The sequence below is a fragment of the Pseudophryne corroboree genome, unplaced genomic scaffold (assembly GCF_028390025.1).
Source record: "Pseudophryne corroboree isolate aPseCor3 unplaced genomic scaffold, aPseCor3.hap2 scaffold_172, whole genome shotgun sequence".
In the NCBI taxonomy this organism is placed as follows: Eukaryota; Metazoa; Chordata; class Amphibia; order Anura; family Myobatrachidae; genus Pseudophryne; species Pseudophryne corroboree.
This window is the reverse complement of record NW_026968356.1, coordinates 1,245,198-1,258,335: the sequence shown is the minus strand read 5'-3', so window position 1 is coordinate 1,258,335 and position 13,138 is coordinate 1,245,198. Positions and strand designations below refer to the sequence as shown.

Here is a 13,138-nt window from a genome sequence, read left to right as displayed (position 1 = left end):
ACCATCTTGATCCTACATAACATAATCTGATGCGGTGATATTATTCTTATTAATCTTTATTATAGAAACATATACAATATATTTTTTTCAAGATTTATTTATAAATCTATTACCAGTTATAATATGTTAACCTGTTCAAAGTTCACCCTTTAGAAAATAAAAGTTTTATTCATTGAAAATACTATGTTAGCTTATTGTTTTTATTATTATTCCTCATACTTACAGCACCCTAAAACTTAAATGACGCAATATGTGGGAAATACATACGCGTGTATGTCTTTGAGGGAAACATGGGAAATGATGATAGCGTCAATTGGCTAGATGGTTTACGCCATCAAAGAACCATATATATTTGCTAATCTGATCCCATCCTTACCTTCATAATTTTAATTTCCAATTCCAATTTTTTATATATCAATATTAAAAATTTACTATTTTGCGAGTTTGGAAGCAAATTTGTGTAATGTGTACATTAAACACACAAATATGTTCCGATTGGTAATCTATTCAAATATTATTGCAAATACAATTAGAATATATAAATAGTGGGAGCGCAGAATGAATCCAATATATTATTTTATTTAAAATATTAATATGTCATCCACATAAAAATGCAGTACATGAACTAGCCTAAGAAAAAACAATTGATATTATATAAATGTAAACGAGACTGCCATATCTCCTGAACAAATATGAATAAAAATCCTTTAATAAACCCTAGTTAGGGCTGCATTAATGCTTCATGAAAATCAGCCGTGCGTCCACGAGCTGAAATGATTGTAAAAAGGAGACTGCTAAAAAGTGCCTCTGTTATAAGTCACTGTCCTCCTTATACACAATAGAATCTCATTGGTAGAGAGTGTCCCAGTACTGGACTTGCGGACAACCGTGCTGTAGTATTATGTGGCAAATGGATAGTGATGGTCAAATTCTATTTGTGGTATATCACCTGATGTAGAAGCCTCTCCGTCAAAGGCGCTGTACTGAGCCGGGTTTGCTGGGGCTCTGTGCAGTGAACGTACAGCTGGTCTCGTCACCGGTGTACCATCCAGATGAACACGGTAGTTTAATTCTGCTGAAGGATGCTGTACCAGTCTGGATATGCAACAGTGTAAAAATACTGGAGCAGCAGATTCTCCGTCCGCTGGTGGAAAAATCTGTATTAATTGCGGCTACGGTCCACTGGATGCATGCGGGTCACAGGGTGTTAAGAGAATATAGCAGTCCAAATGAGGTACTTCAAAGGAGTACCTTAACGCGTTTCTCGTCCCACAACGCTGGCCGTTTCATCAGAAGGAAATGAATTTTATTTCATTTCAAAGGTACTCCTTTGAAGGACCTCATTTGGACTGCTATATTCTCCTGACACCCTGTGAGCCGCATGCATCGAGTGGACCGTAGCCGCAATTAATACGGATTTTTACACCAGCGGACGGAGAATCTGCTGCTCCAGTATTTTTACACTGTTGCATATCCAGACTGGTACAGCATCCTTCAGCAGAATTAAACTACCGTGTTCATCTGGATGGTACACCGGTGACGAGACCAGCTGTACGTTCACTGCACAGAGCCCCAGCAAACCCGGCTCAGTACAGCGCCTTTGACGGAGAGGCTTCTACATCAGGTGATATACCACAAATAGAATTTGACCATCACTATCCATTTGCCACAGAATACTACAGCACGGTTGTCCGCAAGTCCAGTACTGGGACACTCTCTACCAATGAGATTCTATTGTGTATAAGGAGGACAGTGACTTATAACAGAGGCACTTTTTAGCAGTCTCCTTTTTACAATCATTTCAGCTCGTGGACGCACGGCTGATTTTCATGAAGCATTAATGCAGCCCTAACTAGGGTTTATTAAAGGTTTTTTATTCATATTTGTTCAGGAGATATGGCAGTCTCGTTTACATTTATATAATATCAATTGTTTTTTCTGAGGCTAGTTCATGTACTGCATTTTTATGTGGATGACATATTAATATTTTAAATAAAACAATATATTGGATTCATTCTGCGCTCCCACTCTTTCTTTTTTCACACTCACTTTGATCCATTGTTGGGGCAGCCCGCCCACAACTGGTGAGCAGCCGCCTGAATCCAACTACATATAGTGTGTGTATTTTAGAGCGCAAATCTTTTGTATATATTTTTTGAATATATAAATGCATTGTTAAGCAAATGCAAATTATTAACAATACAAAACTTGCAATAATTTTTTTGGGATATTATTAGAATATAAATTATATATATATGCATGAACAATCACTGTAATATGGAATATGTGTCTGTACATATATTTTCTCTATTTTTATCTTGAACATATTAGTATGTGAACCCCACCAACATGAACAAACCAAAACAAAACAAAATAAATTTAGAACATTTTCAGGAATGCACGACTTGAAGTATCTCAGAAAGTATATTCCTATTATCGATTTGTCTTTTCAAACAGGACACATGGATGACTCTGTATCCCTCTGTCTTCAGTTCCTTCACCCTGGCTCGCAAGACCGTTTGTGACATATCTAAAAATGAAGTAAAACAGGTAAGTTCTTGAAAGTTAATTTCCATACTTTTGTCCACCTTATCTTTAACTGTAGTCTTCATTTTAAAAGAAATGCAAGGTTTAAAGGTAACAACCCTAATTATAATAAAATATTACAATATATATTTCTCATTGTGACTCTAGATCAGTAGTGCACCGAAGATTTTTCCATCATTTGTATTAGCAATGGTTAAGTTAAAGATATACAAGCACTATAGTAATGGGTTCCATCATAAATTATGTTTCACGGCACAGACAAAATTATCATGTCCAAACAACCCCAAAATATTGCAAAAATCACCATTCAATGGAAGCACTACTGACTAATAAAATACATTCTGAAAGAATGCATTTCTTGGACAAAGCAATGCCGTATGTCTGAGTTTAATTTATTAGTCTGCGGTGCCGATGTTTGATGTATGTATATATATATATATATATATATATATATATATATATATATATATAGTGTCAGTTTGTACTGTGCTCCAAACAATAAATACAATATGCTGCAGTGACCTCCTCGTCAGCTTGGCATAAGATGACTATGTAGATGAAAGGTAATCGGCTGCACTCACACTGCCGTATTCAATGATGCAAAAAGTGTCCCTTTATTGCCTACATGTTTTGTTAAAAATCCCCTTCTTCAGGGACAGATTTCTGTCCAAATAACTTGAAAATATCTACATATATTTAAAAGTTTATTATATCCTGTTTAACACTCTTCTTCCTTATGTCTTTACTCTTTTTTTATTTGTTTTCCTTTTATATTTCAGGCAACTTTGTCTACATGTGTGTTTCCAGAGCTCTGGTCCTCTACATAAAACAAAGATATTTGTATGCTACATGCCAGCATTTTGCTTATACTCCACTCTTGTGATGTCTAAACTTGTAGCCTATAACACTCTGCTAAGACTGTATCCAAAGTAAATCAAATGATGTTTTTTTTTTGAAAAATTTACAAACCATACACAAAATTACAATAGAAAATCAATGTAGGATTAACTTAGTTTCCTATTGAGTTTGGTGATTCAAACTCACAATTTGAATAAGAAGCCTATGGCTAAAACTAATTAAAAATAATAAATGTTAGTGTTATATGTAGGATTTTTTAAGTGCAGGATGATGATCGTTGAGTAGGGCACATTTGTTATCTTGAGGAAACACATTTTTTATGTTACGTTTTTCAAAAAAAGCATAGCACATATGTCTCACCATATTTAGTTATCTGATAATGCAATCTATATACATTTATTAATTACCTTTAATATTTAAGCTTCATCCTCATCGTTAGCTTCCTGTCTCTTCCAATGTTGAATTTGAATATTTGCACGCTCTAATCTGACTCGAAGATCCATATTCTCATCATAGCTTGAGCTAGGTCGATAAGCCAATTGCAATCTTGAATGCACTTCTGATGCTACAGCTATGCTTCTCAAATTTGTGTTTTCAGGGCTGTATTCAGAGGGTACAGGTGCAGCGGTGGATTTATACTTTCCTGTTGCAGCGGTGGATTCTGAGGGTCCTGAGTCAGCGGTGGATTCTGAGGCAATTTGTCCAGTAGTGGATTCTGAGTGTCCTGGTTTTGGCTTCAATAAATAGGGCCCTGGTGCAGTGGTGGATACATTGAGGCCTCTATAAGCAGTGGATACATAGTCTCCATGTAAGTTGTTGTATACATAGGGTCCTGATAAAGTGGAGGATACATAGGGTCCTGTAAAAGTAGTGGATACATAGGGTCTTGATGCAGGGATGGATACATAGGGTTCTGCTAAAATTGAGGATACATAGTGTCCTGTTACAGTCGTGGATACAGAGGGTTCTGTTGCAGTGGTGGATACATAGGGTCCTGCTGAAGTGGAGGATACATAGGGTCCTGTAAAAGTAGTGGATACATAGGGTCTTGATGCAGGGATGGATACATAGGGTTCTGCTAAAATTGAGGATACATAGTGTCCTGTTATAGTCGTGGATACAGAGGGTTCTGTTGCAGTGGTGGATACATAGGGTCCTGCTGAAGTGGAGGATACATAGGGTCCTGTAAAAGTAGTGGATACATAGGGTCTTGATGCAGGGATGGATACATAGGGTTCTGCTAAAGTTGAGGATACATAGTGTCCTGTTACAGTCGTGCATACATAGGGTTCTGTTGCAGTGGTGGATACATAGGGTCTTGGTGCAGGGATGGATGCATAGGGTCCTGCAAAAGTGGAGGATACACAGGGTCCTGTTTCACGTATGGATACATAGGGTCCTGATAATGTCGAGGATACATAGGGTCCTGTTAAAGTAGTGGATACATAGGGTCTTGGTGCAGGGATGGATACATAGGGTTCTGATAATGTCGAGGATACATAGGGTCCTGTTAAAGTAGTGGATAGATAGGGTCCTGCTGCAGTGGTGGATACATAGGGTCCTGGTAAAGTGTAGGATGCATATGGTCCTGTTAAAGTGGTGGAAACATTGGTACTTGCTGCAGCAGTGGATACAGAGTATACTGGTAAAGTGGTGGATACATAGGTTACTGTTGCAGTGGTGGATACATAGGGTCCTGGTAAAGTGGTGGATACATCTGTTCCTGCTGCAGGGGTGGATACAGATTCTCCTGGTAAAGTGGTGTATAGATAGGTTCCAGGTGCAGCGCTCGTTGCATACTCTCTGTGTGTAGAGCTTGTTACATAGTCTCCACGTGTACAGCTGGATACAAAGGTTCCTGCTGTAGCATTGGATATACAAGAAGGATTATCTGATCTGGACATTCTTTGTCTTTCTTCTGTCAACAGTTGCATGAAAGTGGAAATCATGCGTGTGATGGTAATAGTCTCATACTGCCATGCTAGCATTTGATTTATACTGTGCTGCATCTGTTGGTAGTTGATTGCTGCCACATTCTGTGATGAAACAAGATGATCGTAAAAATTTGCAAGAGTGACAAGTGCTTGATTCTGTTGTCTTTGTGTTGTGTTGAGAATCTGTATATTATTATTCAGCTGATTTATTTGATGTTCAATTTTTTTCATTTCTTCATTTCTATTCCTCTCAATTAGCTGCATGGTTTCCTTTAAAGAATCCTGTTGGCTAATGGTTTGTGATCTGCTAACGTCACATTCTGTGTGTATAAAAAGTTCTAGGTACAGTTAATACATCAATTTACAGACAATTTATTAAGTATAGTTAGAAGAACCAAAAAATCAAGTTATAAAAAAACCAGTATCTATTAATGATAGTGGATCTCATTAAAATCTATGTTTTATACATTAAAAAAATTTACCTTGATTTGTAGAGTCCAGGAATTGGTCTTGAAGACCATGGTCAATTACACTAGAATGTGCAGTCTCTGCATTCAATTCCACCTGGTTGGTATCTTCTGTATCAATATTACTTTTCTGGCTGTGCAATACAGGCTCCTCATTAATGTTATCCTGTGTCTGTGTGGCAGTCACCATGTTGCTTTCTATGGCTTAAAACATAATAGATAAATACCATTAATCTTAAACATAGTTTTTAACCATATTGAATATCAATGATAGTACATTTTAATTATATTGATCAAAATAAATACCTTTATCTAACATTAAAGGGTTTAGCATGGTTGAATTTTCTTCCTCCATGAAAGGATCATCCATTGTTGATTGTTCTTGCCTCATGGATGTTTCATTTACCGTGGAAGTCTCTACCGTAGTGGAACTTTGAACCACAGAAGAATATTCTTGCATCATTGATGTTTGGTCCGCCGTGGAATGATCATCCACTCTTGCCGAATGTTTCAGCATTGATGGTTCGGCCACAAAGGAAGTATCATCCACTGTCGAAGTATGTTGCAGCATTGATGGTTGGTCCAACATGGTAGCATGGTCCGCTGTTGCATCATGATGCAGCATTGATGGTTCGTCCACCATGGAAGGATTGTCCAATGTTAAAATATGTGGCATCACTGATGGTTCATCCGCAGTTGGAGGAAAATTGTCTGTCATAACTGTTTTTGTTTCAGAAAAAGAAACTTTCCTTGAAATTGTTGTAAAGGAACCTGAAATAAATAATAGGTATATTTAACATTGCATACATATAAATACATAATATTTGATAGACATTACAATATTTCTAGCATTATAAAACTGTGTAAAGCATACCTCAAAAATGTATTTACTTATATTTTTTTACTAATATTTTTTAATACATATAATATTTTATTATATTTATTATTATTATTTTATTACAACAGAAAAAAAGCCTTTTTGGCTCAATAATATAGCTTCTAATCCAATTTTTGATTTATTTCTACAACATAGGGTAAAACATTATAGCTAGCACAATATTATTTTACAGTAGGAGGGCATGTTTATAAAATTAGAATAAGATGCTAGATAGCATGTGTGTATGTTTTTAGGTTCAACGCTAACTCAGGAAAGTAGGTAGCAATTTACAACACACTGTGGAAATATTTGACTAAAAATCTGTAAAAAAAAAAGGTGAGTCTAATACAAAGCTCTAACACTTATCTGTGTGGCCGGTAAGGGGGTGACAGTTAAAAATCATTACTGGTCGGCCTTGCGTGGATGAATAGTGACAAGACATAAGTGTATGGAGAAGGGTTGTCGGTACTTAGTTATATAGTAAAAAATTTCAACATGGGTTTTTAATTCTGTTTTTGTTCTCACATTCCTCGTTAAGTGATGTGTTGTGTAAGGTGCCTAGCTCAGCTACCGCTGTATTATTTGCAGGTTCCCATTCCCAATTGTTGTCCAAGTTGATCCTTAAATAGGAAGAAAAATAACTAATTAAATTAAGAAGGTTGGACTCAGGTCTACTTATTTCTCATGTCAATCTAATGACCATGTCTACATAATAAATGTTGACTTTTAGTAGCCCAATCAATGTTTATCTACCTAATGACCTCCTACATGAAAAAATTAAGTTCGGATATCTTACATATATAACATAGTGAGGGTTGCCTGTAGTCCACACATTTACAGCATTTAGAAGAGTAGCATCAGCAGCAGGATTGGGCTGACAAAGAATGGCATAATTCTCCTTTGCGCCTGCAATTTTACCCATTGGCGGCAGCAGCGTTCGTAGAATGTCCTTTATAAGTGTAATTATTGATAATCAATTACAAAGTAATCAGTTAACTTTTGGTATATCTCGTTGATAAAACGAGAGACATAAGTAAGAGATTTTAATTTAATTAATTTATTTTGATTATACTAGCATTTACTTAGCAATTAACTATTTTTTTCAGCTAATAATTATATATGTATTTAAAAAAAAAAATTACATTGATTTTTAATTATGACCAAAGTATTTATTTTGGCTCAATAGAACAAAGAAATTAACAGTATATGTTTTCATATGCACTATATTTTGAAATATCTTACATAAACTATTTATTATATAACTCACGATATAACATCATACAATATTGCAAACATTATTTACTGTTTAGTTGTAACGTTTTTACTTTTGTTTTAAATTTTTTACCAGACTGTTGCTCTTCCAAATTCTTCTGCTTTTTCTTATGTGTTTTCTTTTGATTTTTTTCTTGAGCAACCTTAAGTTCTTTAGCAAATATAAAAAATAAAATAAAAATATTACAGTTACTAAACATTTTAATATCACACACACACACACACACACACACACACACACACACACACACACACACACACACACACACACATTGAGTAAACCTTATCCTAAATGATGGGTTCAGGTACTAATTTGGATATACAATTTGAAAGTATTTGTACTAACTGCATATCATAATGAGATCGCATGGCGATGGTGTCCAAATTGAAGCACAGAGTGCATTTATGTTTAATATACACATTATACACAAACCCGTAAGGTCATTTTATACAATTTTTTAACATACTTTGTGCATTAAACAAAGTGTGTGTATATTTACACAATTAATTTGTTTCATATACACATTATACAAACAGCCTGAAGGTCAATTTATGTAATTTTCTTTATAATGTTGTGTATTAAAATAATTATTTTCACATTTGCCATCATAAAACAAATTTTTCACTATCTTACTCTCCCATTAAAATATATGTGTAAACATTTTTTATTTTATTGATTGATATTGGGCTATGGCATACTCCACCTATGTTTGTGTGTATATAGATATAGACACACACACATCTGGTGGATTGATATTTTTCATGGACAATACGCTAATATATCTATCTATCTATCTATCTATCTATCTATCTATCTAGATATAGTTATATACATATTTATAGTTTGTAAAATAGTTACCCTGGGAACCAGTGGGTGGCCTCTCGTCATCTTGTACCATTCTAAAGTGCTCTTCTAGTTTTTTCTCCCAAACCTTTTGGAGTTTTCTTCTACACTTTATTTTATGATTTGTCTTCCTCTTACAGTCACGTAGTCTCTTTTTGCAGCTTTCAGGAGTTCGATGTATATCTCGAGCTGTAGACACAGATTTTGCTATTTCTTCCCAAGTATTATTTTTAAATTTCTGGTGTACATTAAAAGCTTCGGGACCAAATAGCTGACATGTATGATGAATAACTTGGTCAATGAGGGTGTCTGTTTCATCATCTGTGAACTTTGGGGCCCTGTGGATGCTTCCTTCATCAGGAGATTCATATTCATCATGAGAAGCATCACTGTGACTCTTCTGACTGTGAGATGTTTCAGCTTCATCTTGAGTAAGTGAGGTTCGTTTTCTGCTACCACCCTCTGCCATTTTTTAAAACTAAGACAATCTAAATAAAGACAAAGATTTACTAAATAATTCTATATATATGTTCTATAATTTTTTTCTATTAATCATTTATTAATTAAGAATTATGTTTTCAATTTATCTGGAGCCATGCACTGATACTTAGATGCCAAATAATTCACTAGCCTTGAAACATCCATCGATGGTAGTAAACCATCTGTTTCTCCCCATCAATGTTAAAATTATTCAAACCTGATATAGACCTTGAAAAAGGGACAGCATAGTCCAGAAACGCGTTGGTTTGCCATGCTGTGCCTTATTCCATAATCAAGACGGACAATCTCTGCATGCTTTGGGTAACATTTGTGATTCTAAACTCTGGAGCCTACTGCTTTCTCAACACCTGCGGCTCACACCAAATATAAGGGTACGATCACTTTCCTGCCTTCATTGTGAATCACAACGTGTTTGAGATTTTTTTTTTTCATATTTTTTTTCTTTTATGAAATATTTTACATTATACATTATACATATCAGCGGATTGGTTGCCATGGACAACTTCTCCACTGGCTCACTTTAACACACTTTTCAATGCTTCATGAATAGATCACTATGGGAGAGACGTCATGAGATCTCTGCCATAGCAGCGACGTACAGACACTAGAGGTCAGTAATGACCTCTAGTATCTGTCACTGGAGACGGCTACAGCGGACGCCCACACAGTCCACGGCGTCTGCTGCAGACGGGGAGCGGGCAGGCGGCGGTGACTGCGGACACAGGACGCAGCGCACTGGGCGTATGCACTGCTTGAATGCACAAATAACCGCTCATGGCAATACCAAATCAATATCAGCAGCATAACTATTTCTCAAGTAACAGTGTTTTAAGTGGGATGGCCATGGGTGTGTTCAGCTGCGATGTGAAAAGTGTGAGTGGACAAATATGGTCACTAAAGGGTCTATTCATACAGAAAACGAAAACATAATTGATACTTATCACTACACATCGCATTGCTTTGATGCGATGTATAGCTGTGATAAGTAGCAATTAATGTATACTTACCCTTAAGACGATGCGCTGCGGTGTCTAGGGCTATTGCGGTGAGGTCTGCTCCAGCGGTCCTTCCCAGCGATGCGCGGGGTACAGCGGAGGGTCACTTTGCGCATGCGCAGGGTGTTTACCTCCCGTCAGCCCGCAGTAGTTGCTGTGAGGTCGGGGGGCAGAGCCAGCGCGAGGTGCAGAGCAGTGATCGGGGAAGCATTGAGCTTCCCTGATGTCTCCGCACTACAGTTCAGGTTACGGCGTCCTGAGATGGCGAACCTGGACTCCATGGAGAAGCGGAAAGCAGAGCTTTCCACACCTTCATGAATCGCACTCACCATTCAAAGGTATGGTGATGCGATTCAGGCACAGAGCGGGGGTAACGCTGGAGAAGTCAGAGACTTCTACACGTTAACCCGCTCTGTGAATTGCAGTAGGCAGAGAAAAGCCCTGTTTACCGCCAAAAAAAGGTCTTTTCAATGCTACATGAATAGACCCCTAACTGTGCTATGGGAGACCATATATGGTTTCAGTCATAGATGGCCATCCTAGCTTCCATGAAAGACCCGCTGACCAATCAAAGATCAGGGGTGGTGAGTCACGGGTGCTGTGGTCTAAACTACGATCGTTATAAAAAAAAAATATATATATATATATATATATATATATATATTTTTAGAACATACATAAATATTGGTTTAGGCTGAGATAGTGATGTACAGAAAACATAGGTTCTCCACCATCGCTGGGAAAAGTATTCTACATCGGTCATAAACCTTGAATTAATTTGATTCATAGATGAACGATAGTCATCCCTAGTGTATTTATCTATGTGGGATAGCACAAATGTATGTTGTGACAATAATCCTTCCTCACATCCAAGACACAGTTGCCACACCCTGCAGGGCTCTGCAATGTGATAAGGGTTGGGTGACATAGCTGTGTATCTGTGCAGTGATGCTAGATGTCTTTAGCATGATGAACAGGCAGCCAAGCATGGAGTTTAATCGGCGCCATTTTGTAATTGGGAACGTACTGTCAGTCACTCTGACTGCAAAACGGCAATAAAACACAGCTATGTTATCACAAAACCAGATAAGTTTACAAAGCCAGATAAAACTGTTCCAGTAACTGTAGTACGATTGGTTGTAATGGATGCAGGGCCGAGGTGTGGTATGGTTAGCAGAGGGTATCTTTAAGATGGATGTAACACATTAATGTAGATTGCTGCATTTGACTGTCAGAAGGAGTTAATCTAAAAAAACCAAGCAGCTAGTGATAGTGAACTCGGTATTATGTAGATCTTGAGGAGGAAACATTTATAAAGAGTGTGTGTGTTTTGTATTTGTCTGAAACGACCTATATTTTCTTCTAACTGTGAAGAATAGAATTAGATGAAAGTTTGAAATTTACCTTAACAGGAAATACAATTATCTTATTGTAAAAAATCAATAGAATACAGCATACCCGGTTTAGTGGTCTCTGGCGCAGTGGGTAAATACAGATTACTTACGCTGACACTCATGAGCGCTGTTCTCAAAATGGCGCCTAAGCAAGGGTCGATCTTGGCTTTTATAATCAATGTGAAACAAACCATCCTACTGCCTAATATTCTAAGTTTCTCATTGGTTCAGCTGTGTGGTAAGATAATGCATCATCTGACATATATCATATCCAACCAATTGGATATCGGAAGCTGAATAATGGGTTTGGTTTGAGGGGGTAGGGCGTTGGACTTTTTAATTATTGGCATGAGTTATTTTTTTTTTGGGGGGGAAATATAATCCTTTTGAAAAGTTTAAGGACTAGTGTTAGCTTAACATAAAGCATCCAGCAAGGTCTCATGAATGCCAGGGTGACAAGGGCTGTCATGAATGGCTGTCAAGAGACACACACACACACACACACACACATACACACACACACACACACACACACACACACACAGACAGACACACACACTCACTCCCACACACTCACTCCCACACACTCACTCCCACACACTCACTACTTGTCCAACCCATGCTGCCAGGCAGGGATAGCTTGAAGACCTTGGGGCTGTCAGGGATGTGAGAGGGCAGCCTGGGACATGTAGTGCCATGCCTTGTGGGGGAGGACTAGGAGCGTCCCGTTTAGCGGCTAGCCATGGGCGTCTCATCAGTGAAGGCTTGCAGCTGTGCCTTGATGAGGGCGCCCTGTCATCGCGGGGTGCAGGACACACACACACACACACACACACACACTCACTCCCACACACTCACTCCCACACACTCACTACTTGTCCAACCCATGCTGCCAGGCAGGGATAGCTTGAAGACCTTGGGGCTGTCAGGGATGTGAGAGGGCAGCCTGGGACATGTAGTGCCATGCCTTGTGGGGGAGGACTAGGAGCGTCCCGTTTAGCGGCTAGCCATGGGCGTCTCATCAGTGAAGGCTTGCAGCTGTGCCTTGATGAGGGCGCCCTGTCATCGCGGGGTGCAGGACACACACACACACACACACACACACACACACACACACACACTCACTCCCACACACTCACTCCCACACACTCACTACTTGTCCAACCCATGCTGCCAGGCAGGGATAGCTTGAAGACCTTGGGGCTGTCAGGGATGTGAGAGGGCAGCCTGGGACATGTAGTGCCATGCCTTGTGGGGGAGGACTAGGAGCGTCCCGTTTAGCGGCTAGCCATGGGCGTCTCATCAGTGAAGGCTTGCAGCTGTGCCTTGATGAGGGCGCCCTGTCATCGCGGGGTGCAGGACACACACACACACACACACACACACACACACACACACTCACTCCCACACACTCACTCCCACACACTCACTACTTGTCCAACCCATGCT

General features: G+C 38.5%; 1 protein-coding gene across 2 annotated transcripts; it reads right to left on the bottom strand.

Moving 5' to 3' along the window:
- Positions 1-2,444: 2,444 nt before the first annotated feature.
- Positions 2,445-9,935, bottom strand: LOC135002163 (serine-rich adhesin for platelets-like). 2 transcript variants are annotated; one of them, XM_063951643.1, is made up of 6 exons: positions 8,815-9,935; positions 8,029-8,106; positions 6,113-6,577; positions 5,822-6,010; positions 3,813-5,677; positions 2,445-2,530 (listed from the first exon to the last, which is right to left on the bottom strand). In XM_063951643.1, the coding sequence occupies exons 1-5, from the start codon at positions 9,266-9,268 to the stop codon at positions 3,822-3,824; spliced, it is 3,042 nt and encodes a 1,013-aa protein (XP_063807713.1). In that variant the 5' UTR covers positions 9,269-9,935; the 3' UTR covers positions 2,445-2,530; positions 3,813-3,821. The 2 variants fall into 2 exon arrangements, with proteins under 2 accessions (XP_063807713.1, XP_063807714.1); XM_063951644.1 differs by having other exon boundaries at positions 3,813-5,659; positions 8,815-9,523.
- Positions 9,936-13,138: the final 3,203 nt, after the last annotated feature.

Excerpts from the sequence above, each read along its gene's own strand:
- LOC135002163 (XM_063951643.1), bottom strand. The coding sequence starts at position 9,268 with ATGGCAGAGGGTGGTAGCAGAAAACGAACCTCACTTACTCAAGATGAA. Across the intron at positions 6,011-6,112 it reads CCCTTTAATGTTAGATAAAG|CCATAGAAAGCAACATGGTG; the intron begins GTATTTATTTTG and ends TTATGTTTTAAG. Across the intron at positions 5,678-5,821 it reads CCTGGACTCTACAAATCAAG|AACTTTTTATACACACAGAA; the intron begins GTAAATTTTTTT and ends AACTGTACCTAG.